The 21256-nt window shown below is 35.4% G+C and overlaps 1 protein-coding gene across 12 annotated transcripts in view; it reads left to right on the forward strand.

Moving 5' to 3' along the window:
• ARMC2 (armadillo repeat containing 2) overlaps positions 1–21256 on the forward strand; it is a 64536-nt gene that overhangs the window by 19449 nt on the left and 23831 nt on the right. For 8 of the 12 annotated variants that reach the window (XM_063389761.1, XM_063389765.1, XM_063389770.1 and 5 more), the window contains 7 exons: positions 2535–2605; positions 5933–6025; positions 8885–9063; positions 10342–10444; positions 12892–13112; positions 17347–17492; positions 19651–19750. In XM_063389761.1, coding sequence (XP_063245831.1) covers positions 2535–2605; positions 5933–6025; positions 8885–9063; positions 10342–10444; positions 12892–13112; positions 17347–17492; positions 19651–19750 — 913 coding nt within the window. The remainder of the gene's footprint in view (positions 1–2534; positions 2606–5932; positions 6026–8884; positions 9064–10341; positions 10445–12891; positions 13113–17346; positions 17493–19650; positions 19751–21256) is intronic. The other 4 variants (XM_063389764.1, XM_063389767.1, XM_063389768.1 and 1 more) reach the window with 3 other exon arrangements.

Genomic DNA, 21256 nt, shown 5'->3' on the forward strand with positions numbered 1-21256 from the left:
CGCTCTGTGTACATTCAAGAAAGCAGTGTTCGCCATTGAGGCTACTATGATTTCTTTTATGTGAGAAGGATAAAAATGATCCAGCTGCCAAGTTCTTTTTCTTCTGTAAATCATCAGAGCCTCTGTCAGTTGATTTCTTGATGAGCCCCTTACCAGACGATCAGATTTCTGCCAATTGACTTTGTTTCCAAGGCAACCACTCTCTTGACAAGCCAGCTCCCTTCAATAGTAGGTGACTTATTTTTTAGAATAGGTTGATTATATTTAAAATGCATTGTTCTTAATAACATACTTCTGTTTAAGTTTCAATCCCAAATGAAAATGTAAAGATAACGAACCGAAAGTCTGTGCAAGTAAAATGAAGTTGGCAGAGTGGTAAAGATACGTAAAGGGATTTTATTATCTCTCACAGAATTCCTAAATTGGACATATTCCCTAAAGATAAGACTGCCCACCAACCATTCCCATTTATATAGGTATTCAGTGTATTCATCCTGAAAATTATGGAAGTTTGGGTGACAGGGATGTTTCCCAAAAGCATAGAAGGCTGTACTACTGGTATTCACAAAACAATTTGCTTTCCTACTAATTTAAGTCTCTAAACTGGTTGTTTAAAAACCAGTAGATTCCAACCCAACTTCTTTTCATGCACAATTGGTGTAGTCTTACTCTGCATCTTGCACATGTGATGTTTTTGTCTGGTAAGTTAACTCATCCTTTGCTTCAGTGGCTTTTTATATTAATCTGGTTTTGCTTCCAACAAAAGTCATAGGATTGTCTTTGTTGAGTTTCTTGGATTCATCCTGGATTTACATTTTCAGGGAACAGGCACAGACAGGATATGGTTACAAAACTGGTATTCTGAGGAAAGCGAATTCAAACATCCATATTCACGTAGGCATGTAGTATCATCATGCCTACACACAGTTCTGAAGGTATTGATTTCTGAATACAGCTGTGTTTAGTATAAGGTGACTGAAGTTGTTTTCTTGCTTATCCAGTGTCCCTTCAGGTTGTAGTCTTGATTTCAGGGGTGGCTGAAACTTGTATAAACATTTCTGAAACTTAACTTTTTAAACTTTTCCATTCACAGAAATGGAATCAAATTTTTATTTCTACCAGTACGTTGAACTGTCTGTAATGTGTGCTCTAAACTCCTTCTTTTCTTGCAGATGTCAGATGATTTTAGAAAGGCAAACACTTGTCTTTTTTTTAATAAAGTATTTCTTCCCCAGAGGAGTAGAAATAGCTATATGTGAGCTGAAATAATTTCAAGGTGTTTTGTGTAAGCCTTTGGATTTTGGAGCACTTAAATCCTCATGCTGTAAAAATAAAGCATTATTCACTGTTAACTATAATGAAGCAACTGTTCCTATGTAATGTGATTACTTGGGAAGTTTTTGACTGATCACAGTGAACTATCCAGTCCCTTCAGTAGGGAACTGATCTTGCAAGAGCTTTTTTCTTTTATTCTGTCTCCATCTGTTGATAGGATGACTTACATCTTCTGTCTGGACTGACAGACAGGATTTAGGCACCAATCCAGCAAACTACTTAAACAACAGTTTAGCTTTAAAGTAACTAAATTACCTGGTTAAAAAAACTGAAATAACATTGCTAACATACTACTATCATCTTTAGAAGGGAGTTCAGGAGATTAGGTTGTATTGGTACAGTAACTTTAAATGGAATAATAAGTGTTCAATTAAACATACACTGAGAATAGAAAACACAGATTAAGACTTTCCTCTTTAGTACAGGAGGAAGGATTCCAGTTTGATAGCAGAGAGTCTACATCTTGTATATTTCTTTCAGATCAGTGCAGCTGGAGTGTGTAGCTAGGCAGACAGAATAAATAAATAAGTTTATTATAGATCTATGTAGTAGTTTCCTCTGTCCAAAGAAAGACTGGCCATAAAATCAGCAGGAATTATGGCATTACTTTGTAAAACAATGGAAATAGCAACATACTTGTTTCTTGTACTAACAAAACTAGTGACCACTATGCAGTTAGCAATAGTTCACTGGCAGACCCAGAAATTCTAACATATACTTTAAAGATTACTCAAGTGTTTGTTTCTTTGAAAGGTCTTGTTAAATGTTTTAAAAGTGTTAATCCTGTCAGGAAAAAATACTGTTCTTGTGGATGGATGAACTTGCAGTTTTAAGCTAGTTGAGTTTTATATTCATTTAATGGTAAATTATGGTGAAATAGAAATTATCTCTTTCTGAATTTAGTTTAGTTCATCTTTCAGTTTCATGAGCAAGCAGAGAGGCTTTCGTTTGTGTTCCATAATGGTGACCTCTTGTGGTGAGAATATGTCAGCATTTCTGAAGGAGCATTCTGTAATACATGTATGAGGAGGTTGTATTTACATGTAACTTTTAATAAGCAGCTAACTCACTAACTTAATAAAATAACATCATCTTTCCAACTAGTTATTAATACGCATAATTCAATGCATGTGAAAGAACAAGAATTTTGAGCACAGTTTTCTGATAATGCTTTTGTGTGTCCATACTGTATCTTTTAGTGACCAGATGAAAGAGCCTGGTAAAAAGTCATCACAGCCAAAGACTTCAGGCCAGAAGAGAAGAGTAACAGGTACAAAGAATTTCAATCTCCGTTCAAAAAATGTGAAATGCAGTCAAATAGAAATAATCTTATTCTTGTGGTTTGTCAATATTATTCTTTATTATTCACTGAACAATAGTTTTGGTTTTCTAGATACATTGAGTTTTCTTACTGTTCTTAGTAAAGAGAAACAATATTCAAGAGATCTTCACTCTAAAAATCTGTTGGTATTTTCTATCTTGCTTTTTCTATATCTAGGCTTAAGAATTTGCCAATCCATTAATACCTTATTTGTCCATCATTTTGTAATCTGTCATAGTTGCACAGAAGCTAATAAAACTATGCCAGCCTGTATTATCTGAAGAAACAGATTTTGGATTGCTGTGTAGGGATGCATTTTGCTAATTTTCCATAACAGATTTTAATAATATTTCCTCATAGCTGGCACATTTCATACATCACAAATGCGTATTTGAGAGTTTGATATGGAAACCTGAAGTTTCTACTGTGCTATTACTATGCTTTATTACTCTTTTTCTAGAACTGAGAAGTTCTGTTATTCCAGATCATTCTGGCAAAGGCTGTACTGTGCTCTGCTCTCATTTCCTTATGAGGAGCAGAGATTATTTACCATGCCATGCGAGTTAGTATACTTGTAAGCCTTTGAATTTGTTTGTACTATTTTATTGGTGTTACTGAAAATATAAAGTGTGGTTTTAGGGTTGTTTCTTTTTACATCTACTTTTCTTAACATTATGTAGCTTCTTTAGTTTATGCATGCTTCATCTTTAATCCCACATTAAAGAGTGGGATAGCACTAGGAATTCTCCATCATGTCTTCTCTACAATGGGATTTTGTGTGGAGTGTTCATTTACAAATTATTTCTATTTTCTGACATGAATTGTGTTTCAGAGAGGAGATAGACTTGTTTTAATATTGATCTATTTGTGGCCACTCAGTATTCAGTGAAAAGGCTAAACATTATAAGTCAGGCAGTACTCAGCTTTTGAAAGCTCAGTGTTGCTAAGGCTCTTGTATTTACATGCTAAAAACAGCAACCAATAAATGTAGACTGATTAGTGATTTTTTTTTTTTTGACCAGAATGCAAAGCAGCGGTTAAGACCTATGAAAAACTGAGACAACCAACTTGAACTTGCTGCATTTTTTTGCTTGACTATTTTTTCAGTTGAATTGTGGTTTGCTCTATTAGAAAGTTCTGGACAGCTTCTGCAATATTTTAAATATAGCTAGTACCCTAACTTTTCTTTAGCAGCTTAAAAAATCTAACAGGACTGAGACACACACACAATTTAATAATGTTGCTTTTCTTTATAGTCATGTATTGTCTGGTCATTCTTATTGCTAGGATTAATATTGTTTAGTAAAAGCTGATTATCTTCTTTTTTACTTAGGTATAAGAGATACTTTTTTAAAAAAATGATGCCATTATGACTTTCAGTTTGCTGTATTCTTCTGATGAGCATCGGACAAGTGAAACAGAGTAGTACATAAAAACATCTTTTCATTCTGAACTGAAAATTAAATGGCTTTGGTAATTTTTCTTTTTTTGAAGTGAGAAGTTTGGCTCTGTCTGCAAATGCATACCTGATGTTTTCTGTTTCTTGCCTAATGAAGTTAAATATATGTGTAGTTTAAAAAGTCAGTCCTGTCTTTCAGTGTATGAGAGGTAGCTACAGATAGAAAATACAAGAAATAATTCAGTCAGTATGTGGGTTTTGTGGCAGGAAGGAAGAGTGCACACTATTCTACTGTTCTCATTTCAGCTGCACTTTTACATTAGCCAGAGCAGAATTTTCACTTCATTGCAAACAGTGCATAGTGTTTTATTAATTAGGTTATTCATCAATTTAAATAAGATTGTCAACTCATTTGATCTAGAAAATAAAAATGGCATACAAAATAATAAGAATAATAAAATTTGCTAATAACATATCCTTATATATAATATAGATAACAAATATAGTGTATTACTTATGAAATAGCATCATTTTTAAATAATCTTTTGAAATAGGTATATATGATGGATTGTGTGTAAGATGTAGGTAGACAGTTAATACAGACCGAAAAAAAAGAGTCTGGATTACTTTCTAAAGAGCAAACTTTTAAAACAGGAAGGTTTTAAATTGTTTTACTGTTCTAAGTAATGCCAACAGACAGTCACAGTCACTGTTTTAAGGTCTGAGATACTGTTCTTGTGATGTAAACCTCTTATTATTGGTGTTCTCAGGTAGTTTAGTATTTTTTGTGTTTGTTCATGTTTGTGTTAGGAATTTACATTGTCCTTTAAATGCAAGAGCTAGTAATTAACAACAGGAGACGTAGGAATAACTCCCTGTGATACTGCAGCCACATGAAAGTGAATCCTGGATTCCATTTTTTAATAAAATGTGTTTTCACCAACTTCCTTGTCAAATCGGAAAACAGATCCATGCTCAGTCTTGTTTCCAGAAAAATTCTAGTCCACTGATTTTTGACTTGATGTCTGTGATGCAGGTTTTTTTTTGTATTTTCTTTTTGAAGCCAAGTATAAAAAAAGCTTAAATATTTTTTAAAGCTATCTTTGTGAAGTGAACAAGGTTTCTGATAGCAAAGAGTAGCTTTTTCTCAGTCACAGGGATATTTGGTTGAGGATAGCCAAGAACAGTGGGAGCTGTTGAAGATTTCTGACATGGTTTTTAGAGGCAAAATATCTTTCACATATCTATAGTTTGCTATTCATTTCACAGGTTGCTGTGTGAAAAACTGCTGAATGCAATAAAGAACAGGAAAGAAACATACATGTTATAAGAGTTTAGGCACGAAGTTTGGAAAACTAGTTGCATGAAGTAGTTACAGAATTGCTAACAGAATGTAATAACTAACAGGACTTTTCCCTAACTAACCAGTCAGTTAATCAAGCCTAGTGTAATATGCATGTATTCTAGATAAATTTCTACAATCCTAGAGGACTCTCTGTAGTATGCATTTTTTAAGAACAAATAATAAGCTGTCACGTGAACGCAGAGCTGAAAAATAGTAGGACACTTGGATGTTTAAGTAGTCATTACCTTCTAATTCAGTGATCAAATGAAACAATAATGTCAGCAAACAAAAGCTTTACAGTACAGCTTTACATATCAAGCCACTTATCCATCTAGTTTTGTTTGAAATGTTCATTTTTGAGAACATGCAAATGAAAAGAAAAGCTTGAATTCATAGAATAACCCAGAAGATAGCAAAACGTGACATTTTTAGATTTTTTCTCACTAATGAATAAAGTATTTGTAGCTATTTATTATTGTAGAAAGTGAAATCTTCACTGAATGTGTGCTTTTGTTTTGAATGTATTTTGAAGGCTTAAAGGATGAAACAAGAAAAAGTGAATGGGAAGAGGAAGATTTCTTTTGGCATACAAAGATTGTACCAATTCTGCGTGAACTGGAAAATAGTGAGTAACATTGCTCTGAAAGGGTGTGTTTTCTGTACTGTTTCTTGCAGGAAGCATGGGACTCATTTGTGTTTACTACAAAATAATAACAGTAATTGGAGTATATGCCCTTTTATACTTGCATATGTTCAGTGACTTCATAGTGTAAAACTGGCCTGGGCAGTCTAGGTGGCCCTGCTTGAGCACAGATGTTGTCCCAGATGAGTTTCAGAGGTGATTTCCAACCTTACCCAGTCTGTGATCCTGTAAAAAAAAACCAAAATTGGTTTAGAGAAGATCTTGTCTTGTCTGATTAAATACTTTATTTTAGACAACTCAGCTCTACCAGTTTAGCAGTCAGTGTTGAGCTAATAATTTTAAGAATAAAGTACTGCACAGATTCACTGCTTTAACCATGGACTGTATTGAAGGTCTCAATTTATTTTAAAAAACTAAGGAAATCTTAATGAAAACTTCCATATGTGACTAAAGTCTTGCATGCACTGGAAAAGTATGTATATGACTCAGCATACTGAAGCAAAATGGAATAAATTAAGTATAGCTTGAAAGATTAAACTCTGGAATCCATTTTTCATTGAAAAAGTTGTTCAGTTGCCTTCTGTAGACACTATATTTATTTGAATGGTGGAAATATAGAAAGGAGATTTGTTTTTACAAGTAGTTCTGGTTTACAGGATATTAGCAGTGTTTGTGATAGCATAGTACAGATTAGAACTTTTTTTTGCATAGTTTTGCAGATGTTGATGAGTATGAAGCACCTGTACAGTGCTAAGTGATTTCCAATATATGTAATTGTTTAAAAAAGACAGAATTCCCATTCCCACATCTGTCACCAGTGTATAGAAACCAGTGTATAGAAAAAGGAAATTTGAAAACAGGTAGGTAACTTCATATTTTCCTTGGTTAATGGCAGGATTGTCAAATGTCACCCACTGAGTTATTGTTTTGCATGGTAAGATGTTCTTTGTTCGTAAGCAAAATAAAATTTAGAGGTAAAATGTCATCATGTCTTTCCCTTGTTGTAGCCAAGGAAAATGTGTTTTCATGCCCCTTTTCTTCAGTCTTTATTTGATTTGGTTAGTGTATTGGGGTTTCTTGAGGTTTTTAAAAAACCTGATTATGGCTTAGTTTTTCTAGTAATAGATGACATTATCTAATGATACTTTCTCACCAGCTGATTAAATGTAGTGCTACAAAAACCTTAAAACCTGAGGTTTGCTACTTCTTGAATATTAACACAAATTGTAACTGAATTGCACCATTGCCTCCTGCAACTGTGTGATATATTGCTTTCTTTAGACTATTTACTGCACAGTTCTTATAAAAATGAATATTAGAATTCCATAATTGAAATACTTCGAGTGGGTCTGTTGATAATTTAATATTTTTTAATTTTGTGTGCAGTCATTTGCTTCGTACATTTTATCCAATTCCCTGCACATGAACTTAGGTCGCATTTAGGCTTTCATATATTAATAGAGAAGCCTTTTTCTTTACCTCCTTCATGCAAAAATATTTGCAGAAACCTTTCCATTCAAAAACAAACCTGAAGTTAACCTGGAACTTATTTGTTGCTTAAATTCTTCTGAATATGATGTGCTTGAGTTGTTTGTAATATGACAAAAAAAAAAAAAACCAACCCGAAGTCTCTTTTTCTAGAGGAACAAATAATTTATTTTGTTTCATTCCAATACTCAGGAGGTTAAGCTTTAAAATGCTCCATGGGAGGAATGATAAATAATTTTTGTTGTTGTTATTTTGATGAAATGGAGTGTAAGACCTTTCAGTTTTGGTTCCTTGCCACTTCTGTTTCACAGCCTCCTGGAGCAGAGCACTTAGAATAATGCTGCATTTAAAATTTTCTGTCATGATGGGAGTAGAATGGAATAGTCATTGCTGTTCCTTGAGTGTGATGATTGCAAATTTAGAGCTTCCAGGCACTTCTCAGCCTGAGAGATTGGTCCTTCAATCTGCCTACAAGTTTGGGCCTCAGACATGTTTTTTGTTGTTTTTTCCTGTCCATACATATGTCATCACAAGTGCTTTGCCTCCTTGAATATGACTCTATTTCAGCTGTGAAGTACACACTAAGTAAATGCAGAGTTTGTACTGCCAGTTCAGGTGGATTTACGTGGGGCTTTGTGTCACCTTATGAACAAAAGCAAATCTAAGAAAAATTTTTTTTAAAATCTCACCGTTCAATTTTAAAAACAGACTAGACTTTTCATTTTCTCTGTAAAGTAAACATGTACATGATTCCATTGTGTTGAGATGCACTTTTTGTACTAATTTACTGTTTTATTTTTGTGTATTTTAAACAGAGTCTCAGGGACTTGGGTGAGGAAGTAGATCACTTTTTGTCAATAGGACAAGATTCCACTCAAATATATCTTACACCTCTACACTGAGGAGTTCTAGCAGGTTTTTACATTCACCTTTTTTTTAATCCCAGCAAGGTTTGATGTATAAAGTTACGTATATGGGGAGAAAAATGCTCCTTAACTATCCCCTTTTCACATCTAATATTTGTTGGAGTACTCTAAAGAGTGTTTTCAGAAACACAGTTTCCTGGTAGACATTTGGTCAATCTGGTTATTAAGCATCAAAGGTGAATTTCATTTCAGCTGTAGACATTATTTTGGCTCAATGATTTCTTGGCTCGGATCTCCTTTTTTTTGAAAAAGCAGAATAAAATTATTTCTGGGTATCTTGTTATCATGTGAAGACATTTAATTGGTGTCTTAGTTTTTGTTGTTGTGCAACCTGTTCTTTATTTTGTTTTTCATTTATTGAGATGCTCTGGCTAAAGTGGACTGATAATTATTTGTTATTTTTCTCTCCCTTCCTACACCCTTCAAGAAGAAGATAATATAGAACACCTATGTCTAGCTTGTACCAAGCTCTATCAAGCATTAGATGAAGGAAATATGCTTGGAAAAAGATTCAAAAGAAGAAATGTCCTTCTGAAGACATTATATGAGCTTGTAGACATTGATTCAGATCCACTTTCCCTGAAGCTGGCAGAAATTATTCTGGCTGTAAGTGTTTTGAAATGCTCTTTGGTAGAATGTGAAGCTCAAAGCCATGAATTACAACTTGCATTTAATTTTTTATTTCATACTAGTAAACTGTCTAAACGAATCCTTTCCCAAGTACTGCTTACTACCACAGAGATAGTATTCTCCCATCCATCTAGATCAGCACTTGTAGCTATCTTCTGCAGAGAAGTTACATCTGGGGAAGGAAGGAGGGGCACAAAATAGGATAGTGGGTGTACAGTGACAGGAATATTGTAGAGACATGGAAAAGACACAGTGTCCTAAACTGGGATACACATGCAGGGATTTAAAAAACCCAATGATTATAAAATGCACACATGGAAATGAAGCTTAGTTTTTGAATAATGTCTTGACCTTGTTCTGAAAATACCAGAATGGAGGGGGTTTTATTTGAAAATGAGTGAATGTAAATAATCTTTTGCTTTAGTATTTCTGGTTAAAACTCTCAACTAAATTTTGTGCCTTAGAACTTCTTTGTTCATCTTCTACAAAGCATGTATGGCCAGTCACTGGGGAAAGGATGCCCAGTAACATTGTGTTGTAGACATCTGAGTAATTTGTGTGTGTGTTGAGGGAGTCATGTGTTCTCCTATAAGATAGTGTAAGTTACTTTGTTCAGAAGGTACAGTTATATACTCAGATACCACTGAGATGTTAAGTGCTGCTGTTAAAAAGAAAGGTTCCTTTACAGACATTTTTCTGTGCAATCTTGTAAAAGGCATGAACCTAGAAGAAATTTCCCTTGAAATGCAGAGGAAAGGAAGAGAGATGTTGTTGTATTTTTACCACCTTTACTTCCTTTTTGCGATCTCTCATCGTCAGATCTTGTTTTCTGATAGCTGAGAGTAAATTTCATTATGACATGTACTGTTGTATTGGTGGTCTTTGTGGTAGGGCCACAGATGCCAAATCTCTGAATCCCATACAGAATTTCTTTGTAAGGGAATTGGAGAAAAAAGCCTGCAAGTTATTGATATACTGCCTGTTTATGTTAATACATTAAAAGTTAAATCTGTTTTTTAAAGCCAGCACAGTTTGCTAAATGGAGTTTAAAATACCCGAGTTTCAGATACTTCAGTTTCCTTTAATTCTGCATACATCTTCAGTTTGGTTTAATGTATTGCTAGGATTTCAGCTGTAATTTAATAGTTCTGTGAGAATACAAGTTTGCTGTGGTGTCTGAACTTGTAGAATGTTATGGTGCATTTTTGCATGCAGATTTTAGATGTGATTTTGTGTCTTTTAATTTCTTTGCAGATGAAAGTAGATGGAAAAAGTCTTCTTAGTGTTTGCAAGCTAGCATTTAAAATTTGTAGGAACAAAAAAAATGATTTCATTGTTCAAAATGGTACATTACTGGGTATGTATTCTTTCTTGTCTGTAAGTTAGATGTTGAAATTCAACAGATAAAGCTGTTCATGTTTGAGAAAACATTTTCAGAGTTAACTTAGTCACAGAGTAAAAACTGCCTGCCTAGGTCACACTAATGGCTGGTCTAGTCCAGTATGCTGTGTCTAAGTACTGATGGGTACAGGGAATGCTGTTTAGGGGGAGCACAGGAGCCTGTGTGTTTTCTGTGATCTGTTTATCCAGCACTACTCCAGCATTCAGAACTGTTTTGTTCTTTTAGGGACATTGTATGGTGCATCCCTGCCTTACCCCTTTTTAGTCTCTGTTTATATGTCTTTTGTTCATTAATTTTGTTCATTAATTTTGGATTTTCTGATTCTCTCTGCCTCTACAATGCAATGGAACAAGTTCCAGAAATTCTCTGTGTGTTGTTTTAAATCTGTGTATTTTTCTTTATCCCCCTGCTTGTAGTTTTGCAGGGTTTGTAAGAGTTTCTACAGTCAGCTTACCCTTCACCTTCAGGATTTTTTAAAATGCAGTCTTATCACATATCTCTGTCTTCTCCTTTACAAGACTGAGGCATCTCAGCCTCTTAGCTCTTTGAACAGATATTGTGTCATTCAGTTGTTTTATAAGTCCTCTGTACCTTCTCAAACTCCAGTGGATCCTTCTTGAGATTTATGGAACAGAACTGTCAACAGAATTCAAGCTGTCTTCACCAAATTTTATAGAAACAAAATAATTCTGACTGTGGTGTTGGCCATTATCAGGGAGGATCTTGAGAATAGTCTTTGACTTTTTAATATTTTTTTATAGCTGCTGCTGCACGTTGAGCCAATGGTTTTGGATAACTGTCAGCAATGGCTCGAAGATCTCTTTTGTGCTTGTAACAGTGTTTGTGTCAAGACACCGCCCCTTGCAAATATGAGAAATATGAAGAAAATGAAAGTGTTTTAATGATAGTCATTCCTTTCACTAAAACTTTAGTATGTTTGATTAATGTAGGCCTTGATCTTGCAGGCAGTTATTGGATGTGTATTGGTTAAGGCATATGTGTATATTTCCTTAAATAGTTGAGAGTATTCATGGTCTTAAAGTTTAGTACACAATTGTTGTCCAAATAAAGACAGGCCTTTCAAGTGGTAAGGAAAGGACTCACAGGAAACAGAACAGCTGGGTTGACTTTGGACACTGAAAAGTACAGTTTTGTAGAGACCAGCACTTGAGCAAGTTGCATTTTGTTCTCATTTCCATCCTCATTCACTTTTCTTTCACTTGCTCTTCTTTGTATTTTAAAAACTAGTGAAGGAAAGAGCATTTGTAGGCATCATTTTATTTGTTTATTCGCTCGCTGTGTTTTGGACCCACCTTGTCCTGGAAGAAGACGTGACCCTGGCCTGTCATCACAACTGCCCAGATTCCTGGTGCAGTCACTGGGTTATAGATTCAAATTCTTTTTCCTCTTTTGTCCTTCTGAACAATTTATGTTCAGTGCAGCAGCTCCAGTAGAATAAATAAGTTAATCCTTCATCCCAGAGTAGACAACTACTGTTCAAGGCCCTGTTTGATACTGTGCAGAGCAGGAACCTGAAACTGAGTTCTCACATTGCCACAACCCAAGTGATTTCATTGGTGAGGGTGGTGTTTGGGTAAGAGCCTTTGGATAGAGTGTGTGTACCTCATTCGCATACATACATATTTGGAGAGACTTTCAGCTTCAGTTGAGACAGAAAAAAAAAATGAAAATCTCTTCAGTTTAATGATATAGGAAAATGTTTTTATTCAACTGGAATGGAACATAGGAAGCAGAAATAAATATCTCTTTGAATCAGTTACTAGAAATTCAAAAGTATAAAGTTGGTTAGGATTACTCATTTGTTTATGATACCCCCACGAAATTCAGGATGTCTCAGTTTGACTGCAGAAGATACATTGGGCTTGTGTTGACTGTAAATTTTAACATTTCAGATGTCTGACAGTGGTTGCACAAAACAAAACTTTTATGTCATCTTTACCTACATAAAAAGTAAATCTAAAAAGGCTGTGAACAAATTTCAAATGTGAGAGTTGAATTAGGCCCCTGTACTTTTTAGTGCTCCATTTCAGATGCTTTAAGACATTTGATTTTTAAGGAACTAGTGAGAATTAGTACACAAAATTCCAAGCACACACAATCACTTTTGCAAATCTTGACTGAGGATTTCAATGATTCCTGCTATGTGTTTACAGCTTACACTGGTTCTTGAAGTCTAGGAATACAAAAGTCGGGCCCATTTTCTTATTCATCAATAATTGTTTCTTGGTTTCAGTCCAAATATCCAATTTTTCTAGCCCACTTATTAGAAATGTAAGAGTTCAATCTGAGGGTGTTTTCCAGTTGTTAATCTCTTTAATGACTGGACTATATAAACTATAAATTTAATATTAGACATTTCTGAATAATTATTTTCCTTTTAGATTATTTGTTGCAGGTTCTGTGGAATGAAGACTTACAAACAAACAATGAAGCTCTTGTCTATTGCATGGCAGCTATAAAATTCATGTCTGAAAAGGATAGCCTCCGTTATAAAATGGTCAGCAAAGGAGCTGTTGAAATGTTTCTGGAATTAATGAAGCAGATTAATAACATAAAAGAACATGACACATACTTCTACAAGTTGGGCCACTTATTAGTCCAGGTTAGCATTTATTTTTATTTCTAAAACTATATACTTCAAGGGCAAATTAAAAATTTAATTAGAGGAGATAAGCTAACCCTGTGTGCTACTGACAGAGTTGTACCTATATTTCAACAGACTTATTTTTAAGAAGTTTAATGAAGTTGTTCAGGACCTAATTTAATTACCACAGATGTTTGTGTGTAGTTAATTTTAAAGACTTTAGAAATTCTGAAGTTAATAGAAATATATTTAGGTACCTAATAAACCAGTTTCTCATTACTACTTTATTGTGCTGACAGTGTTCTGGATACTGTAGTAAACAGATAAAAATGTGTTCTCTACCTAAATTCTTGAAACTGAAATAATAAATACAAACTGGTTCTGCAATACTCTAGATTTCAAAAAGCTTTTTATTACAAGAATAATGGCTTTTTATGACAAGAATAATGCATTTTAAAAATGTGTAGGGAAATAAAGCTGTGTTTCTTTGACAGTGTTTTTGAAGAACTGTAATGTAAGGAAAAAGTAGTTGCAAAAACGAACACTTCTTGAATCTTTTGAAGGCAGCAGGCTCAAAACTGTTTTCACGTATAAAGCACCTTGATAAGTGGTGGCTCTGAAAACTAATCCTTGGCTCTAAAATAGTTTAAACCCATGTTTATTTGGATGTATTTTAGAAACCCTGGGGGAGGGGTATTGTGTCTACCAAGGATTTGCCAGGTAGGTTCCTGGTGTTTGTTTGGAAGTTTCTGATTTAATGATTAGTGAATGGTTGAATTGTAAGCTTTCAGGTACTTCATAGGAAAATACATTGGACAATTTTCTGAGGTAATGTTTGCACTAGGTTTGTCTGCTAATTATGCCAGATTTAATTCTCTATTAATTTATAAGCACAGGATTTTATACATCTTGAAGTTCTATGAGAAAACAGCTTACATCATCACATTACTCTTGTAATGTAGAGACAGATTTTTGTCTGTTTTTTTTTTTTTTTTTTGTCTTAGTAATAAAATGAATGACTCAATCTATTTCCAGGATTTTGACTAGCTCTCTGAACTTACCCACAACTTTGCAGGAATATTTTTCTTCCATTATTTGACTATGGATAAATTTAGGTTTTTTAAATCAAGGGTTTAGTTTGCAAATGTGTGAAAGGAAAATGTTATATTTTATGCTTTCTTTAAAAAATCTCATAACTCTCCTCTTTTCAGTACAAATGGAAGTGTGGCAAAACTGCTTTGTAACATTTAAATAGACTGGCTATTTCTAAGAAGTGCTTGAGTGTTTTGTGGAGCAGTCAGTACTGTATTTTATGGAGATTGCTCTTTCACTTGTTTGTGTTCTCTTCTATAGTAAGGAGATTTCTTCCTCTTGCAAGACAAGTAGTGATTCCTATTTCCATGGAATTCCTGTGTGACTTTCTCATATCGGTTCCTTCAACCAATCTGTGTGCACTGCTTCCTTCATGTGAGTTAATTGATCAGTCATCATGGACAGATGAGCGAGTAGCTCTGTCTTAGGGATGAGTGAAGAGATTTTCTTCTGTGATCGATGTCTTCAGAAGAAAGTTTTTGTAGCATACTGCATCTTGTAGCAACACATCAAATAGCCAGTGATGTACAGAAATAATGTCTTCAGTTATAGAAAGCAAATTATATTGGAAGAGAAAAACACTTTAAATAGTCACAGTAGTCTCTGAAGGAAGCTCTGCTATCTCTTGAAGTTGGTAACTGAACTATCCCATTTAATTGGGACCAACTCTTCATTCTTTAACTGTGTAATTGCACAATCACCAGATGGCAGTGTTATACATAATCTTGCTAGATCCTTTTTGTGGGAATAAAGTCTCTATCTGATTTTTTTCATTCTTCCACAGTGGATTTTTTGTAGAAGTCAGACAGTACAAGAATAAAAATGTTGGTAATATTTTTTATTCCTTAACAGACGACATGAAACTTTTTGATTAACTTTATGTTGCTTAACCTAACAGTCTGTTAATATTTATACAAAATATAGTAGTGCTTAGTCAAAAACCAACATTTTTTTTAAGTCACTGTCAAGATTTAATAAGTACTCTATGTTCCTTAATTGAAAAGTACTTAAATGCCTTCTCCTTTAAAAATAGCATTTGTCAGCAGTTACATTTTGTTTGGGTGAATTTGATCTTTTGTATGGCAACATAAGGATTCGGGCTGGTGGAGATTGCTAAAGACAATTGTTATACATTTCTCCCTGAAACATAGGGTCTGCTTGAAGCAATCACAGTATCTCTAGAACTCAGCTGCTATCTGGCTAGCTTCTGTTATTTTTAAACTGTACTCTTCAAATTTCAGTTGCACATTAACTGTTTTGTGAATATATATTGCGAACTGCTGAATGCTGTTTTCTTGCACATTTAAGTGTGTATGTTATTTTGCATCGCTTTTCTTTTCCAACCTGTCTTTGTCTGAGGATGGCTCTTGATAGAATTTACTGCTTGAGGATTTTGAACCATCTAACTGTATCAGGCATTGAAAAATTCTACTCTCTTTTTGGACACCTCTGTACCATTGTCTGTTGATTTTTTTTTCCATTATCCAGTATGTAAGTCTCTTTGCTGCAGTGAAAGCTCATGTCTGGGTTTGAATAACACTTTTAATATGTGGCTTATCCTTAATTTCCTTTATTATCTCTATTGAAGCTTAGAAGTTAGAATTCAACAAATATCCTAGGCTGACTGGGAACATCTTGTATGTAAGCACTAAATGGAGTTACCTGTCTCTGTTCCATGTGACAGGAATTTTTCTACCAAAACTTTTGAAAAGCAAAGTATTTAGTCAGAATATATTTATTAAAATACATCACCAATATTGTGTTGATTTTTGAAGCATCGTGACTTGAGAAGGAATGTGCATCTGGGAACTTTTTTTGCAGTTGTTCAGTTAAAACAATAAAAAACTCCAGGTGTCTTCTTAAAATATGAGTGATATGAAGCAAATGGCTTCAGATTCTCTGTATAATGTAGGTTTGGATTCTCTGTATAAAGAATATTGTATAAATTGCATTTTTAGTGTTGAAGTTAAATCCATTCAGATATCACATTATCAATTTTTTTTCCCTCTATGCCTTGCTTCTCCATTTCAATGTGTTGCATCTCCTGTTGCTCCATTACAGAACATGGGGTAGCTGAAGATTGGTACTCTGCTGTCAAATTTGTTGAAGTAGGACAGCAAATTTGAAAGTTTCTGGAAAATGGACAGAGTATGCATAGAGTCCTGTGTGCAAAAATTGAAACACAACATCATAACCTGCTCTTTATCAAGAGTTTTTCTTTAAAATTAGCTATTAGATATCACTGGATAAGCAATCCAATTTATTGATAAAATTTCCAGAGTTTTTTTGTGATAAGAAACAATTTAAACAGATAGTTTTTGTGCCTTATCAAACTACATTCAAAACCAATTTGAAGTTAATAACTTCACTCTGAATAAGAAAAATTTGAAGAATTCCCATATTTACATAAGATTGAATGACTTCACATTCATTTTGTAGTCAGTTCTGGATTAGATCAGAATTCACTTAACGTGTCATTGCCTGTCTGACCTTGTCATTTGAATACTCTTGCCTTGGAAGAGAACCAGAATATTTCAAAATATGCAATAGGTGATGCATTTTTTACACCTGCAAGTGTTAGATTGTGCTTTAAGCTCCTTGAAATAGAACAGTATCATGTGAAAATATTTTGGTTTCTTCAAATAGACTTGAGCACTTAAGCTTTTCATTTTTATATTGTTCAAACAGTGGATTTCTCTTGACCTTGATTAACTTTTAATTTTTAAATTGGAATAAATCTGATTGTGTTTTAAAATCATTTTAGTTTGCAGTTTACAGTTATCATCAAAATATATATTAGCATTTTTCAAGACTTAAACATAACTTTGCAATACTAAGATTTCTTGAGGAATTATGAATTACTTTAGCCATCTACAGCATTTCACCTAATTCCAGTTATTCCATGGCTGTATACATGCAAGATTAAATTATATGTGGCCCCCATAGAAGGAGGATCATGCAGGCAAAGAGCAGTATCAATCTGACATTTTCAAACAGTTATCCCGAATACATATCTTGCTGCCTACACTTCTCCTGTTGTTACTTACTGGTTTATGCATAGCTACTCTAAATGAGACCTGAGCTTTACTGAGTTTCACCCCGGCCTGTGGTGCCGTGAGCACTGTGGTTAACACATGTTCCACATTTGCTCCGTGTGCAGCTGGCAGCCACCCTGCGGTCCGTGGCCGATTGCGCCCTGGCGCGGCGCCGCCTCAGCCACAGCGCTGCCATCCCCGAGCTCTGCGTGGCGCTGGAGCAGCGCAGCAGCGACAAGGACGTGTGCATCTGCATCGTCAGGCTCCTCAGGTACGTGTGAGCAGGTGCTGCAGCTCCCTCCTCCTGCTCGACTAACCTGCAAGGAGGCAGGATCAAGCATTAAGATCGGAAGATTTACATTGAGCTCTTTTTTTAAAAGCTCTGTGTCACTTAAATGATATTATGTGCTGATTGTGTCTCTTAATACTTACAGAATTGTTTAATTGTAGCCATAAAGACTTGGATTCATCATCCCCATGAAAAACATTTTGTTGTATTGTGTCATTCTTTGACCCACAGATTCTGATTGAGTTTTTTAAAGTACCGTTTTTTATATTTTAAAGCTGCATAAATTATTAGGTATTTATTAATCCTGGTTTAGGCCATGTTTGAAAAAAAAAAAAAAGAGAGAAATTACACAAGGAATTGTGTCTTGTGAAATAAAATACACAAGAGAGAAAATGTGAGCAGTGTTCATTGTTTTGAGCTGTTACAGAATGTTTGAAGAGATTAATCCCTGGGATCAGGACTTGAGTGTGCAGATGGAAGTGCTGAAAGAATCTCAGTTTTACGAGCAGCCAATGGCTGCTTCCCAAGTGGTGCTTTTTAGAGGGAGATCAGTATGAGTTAGTCACCAAAAAGATCATTTTGAATAGTTTCTCAGTCTTCCAGTTACCAAGCATCAGCTTGCAATATTCAGTGCTAAATGGACTTGCAATCAATGTAAGGATTTTGAAGAAGTTGTGAAATCGGCTGTTGGTAATTTCAGGAGTAGGTGGATTGTAAGCACAGTTTATGAATGATGTGCTGGATCAAGTGAAGCATTGCTGCTTTGTTACTGCATTGAGTTGTGTTGCCTGTGGCTCTGTGCTCAATGAGGTTCTATGATGGACTTCTCCTCCTGTTCAGCTCCTCCGAACTATCCATCGCATTCTCCTTTCTGGATGAGGCTGAGTTGTGCTTTGAGTAGTGGCTGCATAAGGGGCTGGCATTCCTTCCTCCCCACAGCTGAAACCAGGCAAATCTGCTCCTTTGCTCTTTGTGCTACCTGTAAAGCATGTGAATGGCCTCCCCAGTTCCATGCTACCTTGTTCACATCTCTCTCTAGTTTGGTTCCTAAAAATGAGCTCTAGTAATGATTACTGCACTTTGAGCATATTTACTTCTTCTGAGGAGGGAGCATTTCTTTTACTTGGAAAATGCCATGAAAAGTGGGATAATGGGGTTGTAATTAAGTGTAATTGATACTTACACTGTAATTCTGATAAGGACATTTACTTGATGTAGAATTCAATATGGAGAAAAAATAACTTACCTTACTTAAAGTTTCCTACTGCTTCATTTTTTTTCCTTAAGATTAGAACTGCATGCTCCAGGAATACAGATTAGCCATAAAATCAATTTAATTAGCTTCCTGGAAATTGCAGTCACACAAAAAAAATTATGCTGTGCAGTACAGAGCTCAGATTTGAATTTTGTTTTGTCTTCTAGTAGAATGATTATTCTTTCAATCAACTTTAGGCAGCTTCTTTGTAGAGAATATGTTCAATCTATTCAGATTATTCGTTTAATAAGACTGTAAATCTTCCTGTAATTAGTTATAATTGAACATCAACACAGATCTTTTCTGGTTTTGGCTACATGAGAAGTAAGATGTTATCCTAGCTTGTTCTGTTATTGCATTTTTCTGGTGTGACCAAAGCATGTCCAGTTCCCTGTTTTGGCAATGGACAAGGTGAGCAGTGTAGGACTGAAGCAGCTGTTAAGAAATGTGCAGAGATAAATCCTGCCTGCTAGGAGGCACATTCTCTGTATTTGCTGGTAAGAGATGTATTCTCTGAGTGCTGTTGCTGGGCTCTGCTAGATGGGCACTAGGAAGGGACCCCTGATTTCCTCTTGGCTGACTTTGCACATCATCTTGAAATTCCAGTTCTCCCATGTAGCACTAAGAAGTGCTGGTGCTAGCACACTGTGCCCATATGGCAAGCAGGTTGGGAAGCTCCTTATGTTTGCTTCCCATAGTTCACTGTGGCAAGGATAGCTAGGCTTCTGTTGTGCTCTTATATAACTGCACATGCCTCTGCTAGAAGTCAGAGTATTGGCATACACTTCATTTGTTGGAAAATACAGCTCTAAGAGTCAAAAGTGACTTTCTAGAAAATGTTTTGTGGAAAAAAAGTCCTTTGTTAATTTTTTTTTTTCTTTATAGCAAACTTTCTACCTACAATGACTTCTGTGCAGCTTTAGCAGACTGCTCCAGATGTTACATCTTATTTTTAGCCCTACTAAACAAATACCAGAAGCAGCAGGTCAGTTTTTCATCTCTTGATTTTTATATATTAATCCTCTGATGTGTCTGTGTGTTATTGTGTATAAGCTTGTTTTCAGTGACCTACTTTTATGCCTTTACCAAATAAAAAAAATTAATGGTTGACAGCATTTCTAAGTAGTAAATAATTGTAATGAAAATAATTTAGATTAAAAATTCACAGCAATACAGAGGACAGTTGATTAAGTTGTCTATCCATGTATAGAAACAGTCCTTTAAGTAGCTAATTTTTTTCCTAGTTCTGAGAAATATTTTTAAAGCAAAAAGCTATATGAATATTTAATAGTAGGCGATTGTTGGGCTTTCCCTTGTCCTCCTCACCTGCAAAAGAAGTGCGACTTTGCTAGAGCTCAGCAATGTGAAAGCAGAGGAAAATGTGTTCCTCGCTGTTATGTAAAAAGGGGAGATTTACTCAAACCCTTTGTGTTTGGTTAGTCTGTCAGAGCCCCAGGAAAGCTGTGACCCATGTGCCCAAACAGTCTGTCAGTGTCCCCTTATGGGACCCTTCACTTAGCAGTCCCACTGGATCTGTTCCACTGGCTTATTCAGGGTCACACTCCTGACAGAGAAACCTCCTCTCGGGTCTCCTCCTTTACCTGCTGTGGGCAATGGGCAGTGCCCTTGAAGGACTGGCATCAGCAGTTTGCAGAATAGCACTCTATTAATAGAATTGTGAAAGGTTAAGGTTTGAGGCTTGCCAGTGATGGTATCAGACTGCAAAAATATATTTAAAACAATATAGTAATTTAAAGCAATGTACTAACAAGCTCTAATACCCAATAAAAGCTGGTGTGAGACAATCATTCAGTATGTAGAGACAACATTTCTTACACAGTAGGCCTCCCTATGAGGGAGAAGACAGGTTCAGCTTGTCAACTGATCCCAGAAATTACAATGGAGTCTTCCCCCGTTTCTTCCCATTCTTAACTCATTTTTACACTATTTCTTTAGGTTTAGGTGGCACTTGAGTGGCTTTGGTCATACCTCTTAACCAGTGAGGAGTGGTTGTACTAGGAGGTGGATATCTCAGGATAGTACCCGAGATAACCTTGGGATGGGGACATGTGTTAGTCCAAGTAGAACCATTTCATAACAGTTGCTGATTTGAGAGCAGGACATTTTCCTTTATCTCCCTTGGTTTTCAGCTGCTCTAGGGCTTATCAACTAGAAATTACCACTGAGTTCCCTCCTCTGCAAGGGTTTCAACACAGTGCCTGGCCATGGTGTCTCCACTTTGCTCCACCCTCTGTTGGGTCCTCCTTAGATTGCATAGTGTGTGGGAGGTCAGATATGCTGACCATGCTTCATCCAGGGAGTATAACTGTATTTTTCCCTGTAACTTCCATACCATTATCTTTTTACCATCAGACATCTTCCCATATTCTCTGTGTAAGATGTCAAATTGTGTCTCTCGTTTACCAGAGAAAACCACATGCCTGGTGTACCACATTTGGGATGTTGTCGTGGTTGGGGGGGGGAGGTGAAT

This window comes from Prinia subflava, chromosome 2 (genome assembly GCF_021018805.1).
Source record: "Prinia subflava isolate CZ2003 ecotype Zambia chromosome 2, Cam_Psub_1.2, whole genome shotgun sequence".
In the NCBI taxonomy this organism is placed as follows: Eukaryota; Metazoa; Chordata; class Aves; order Passeriformes; family Cisticolidae; genus Prinia; species Prinia subflava.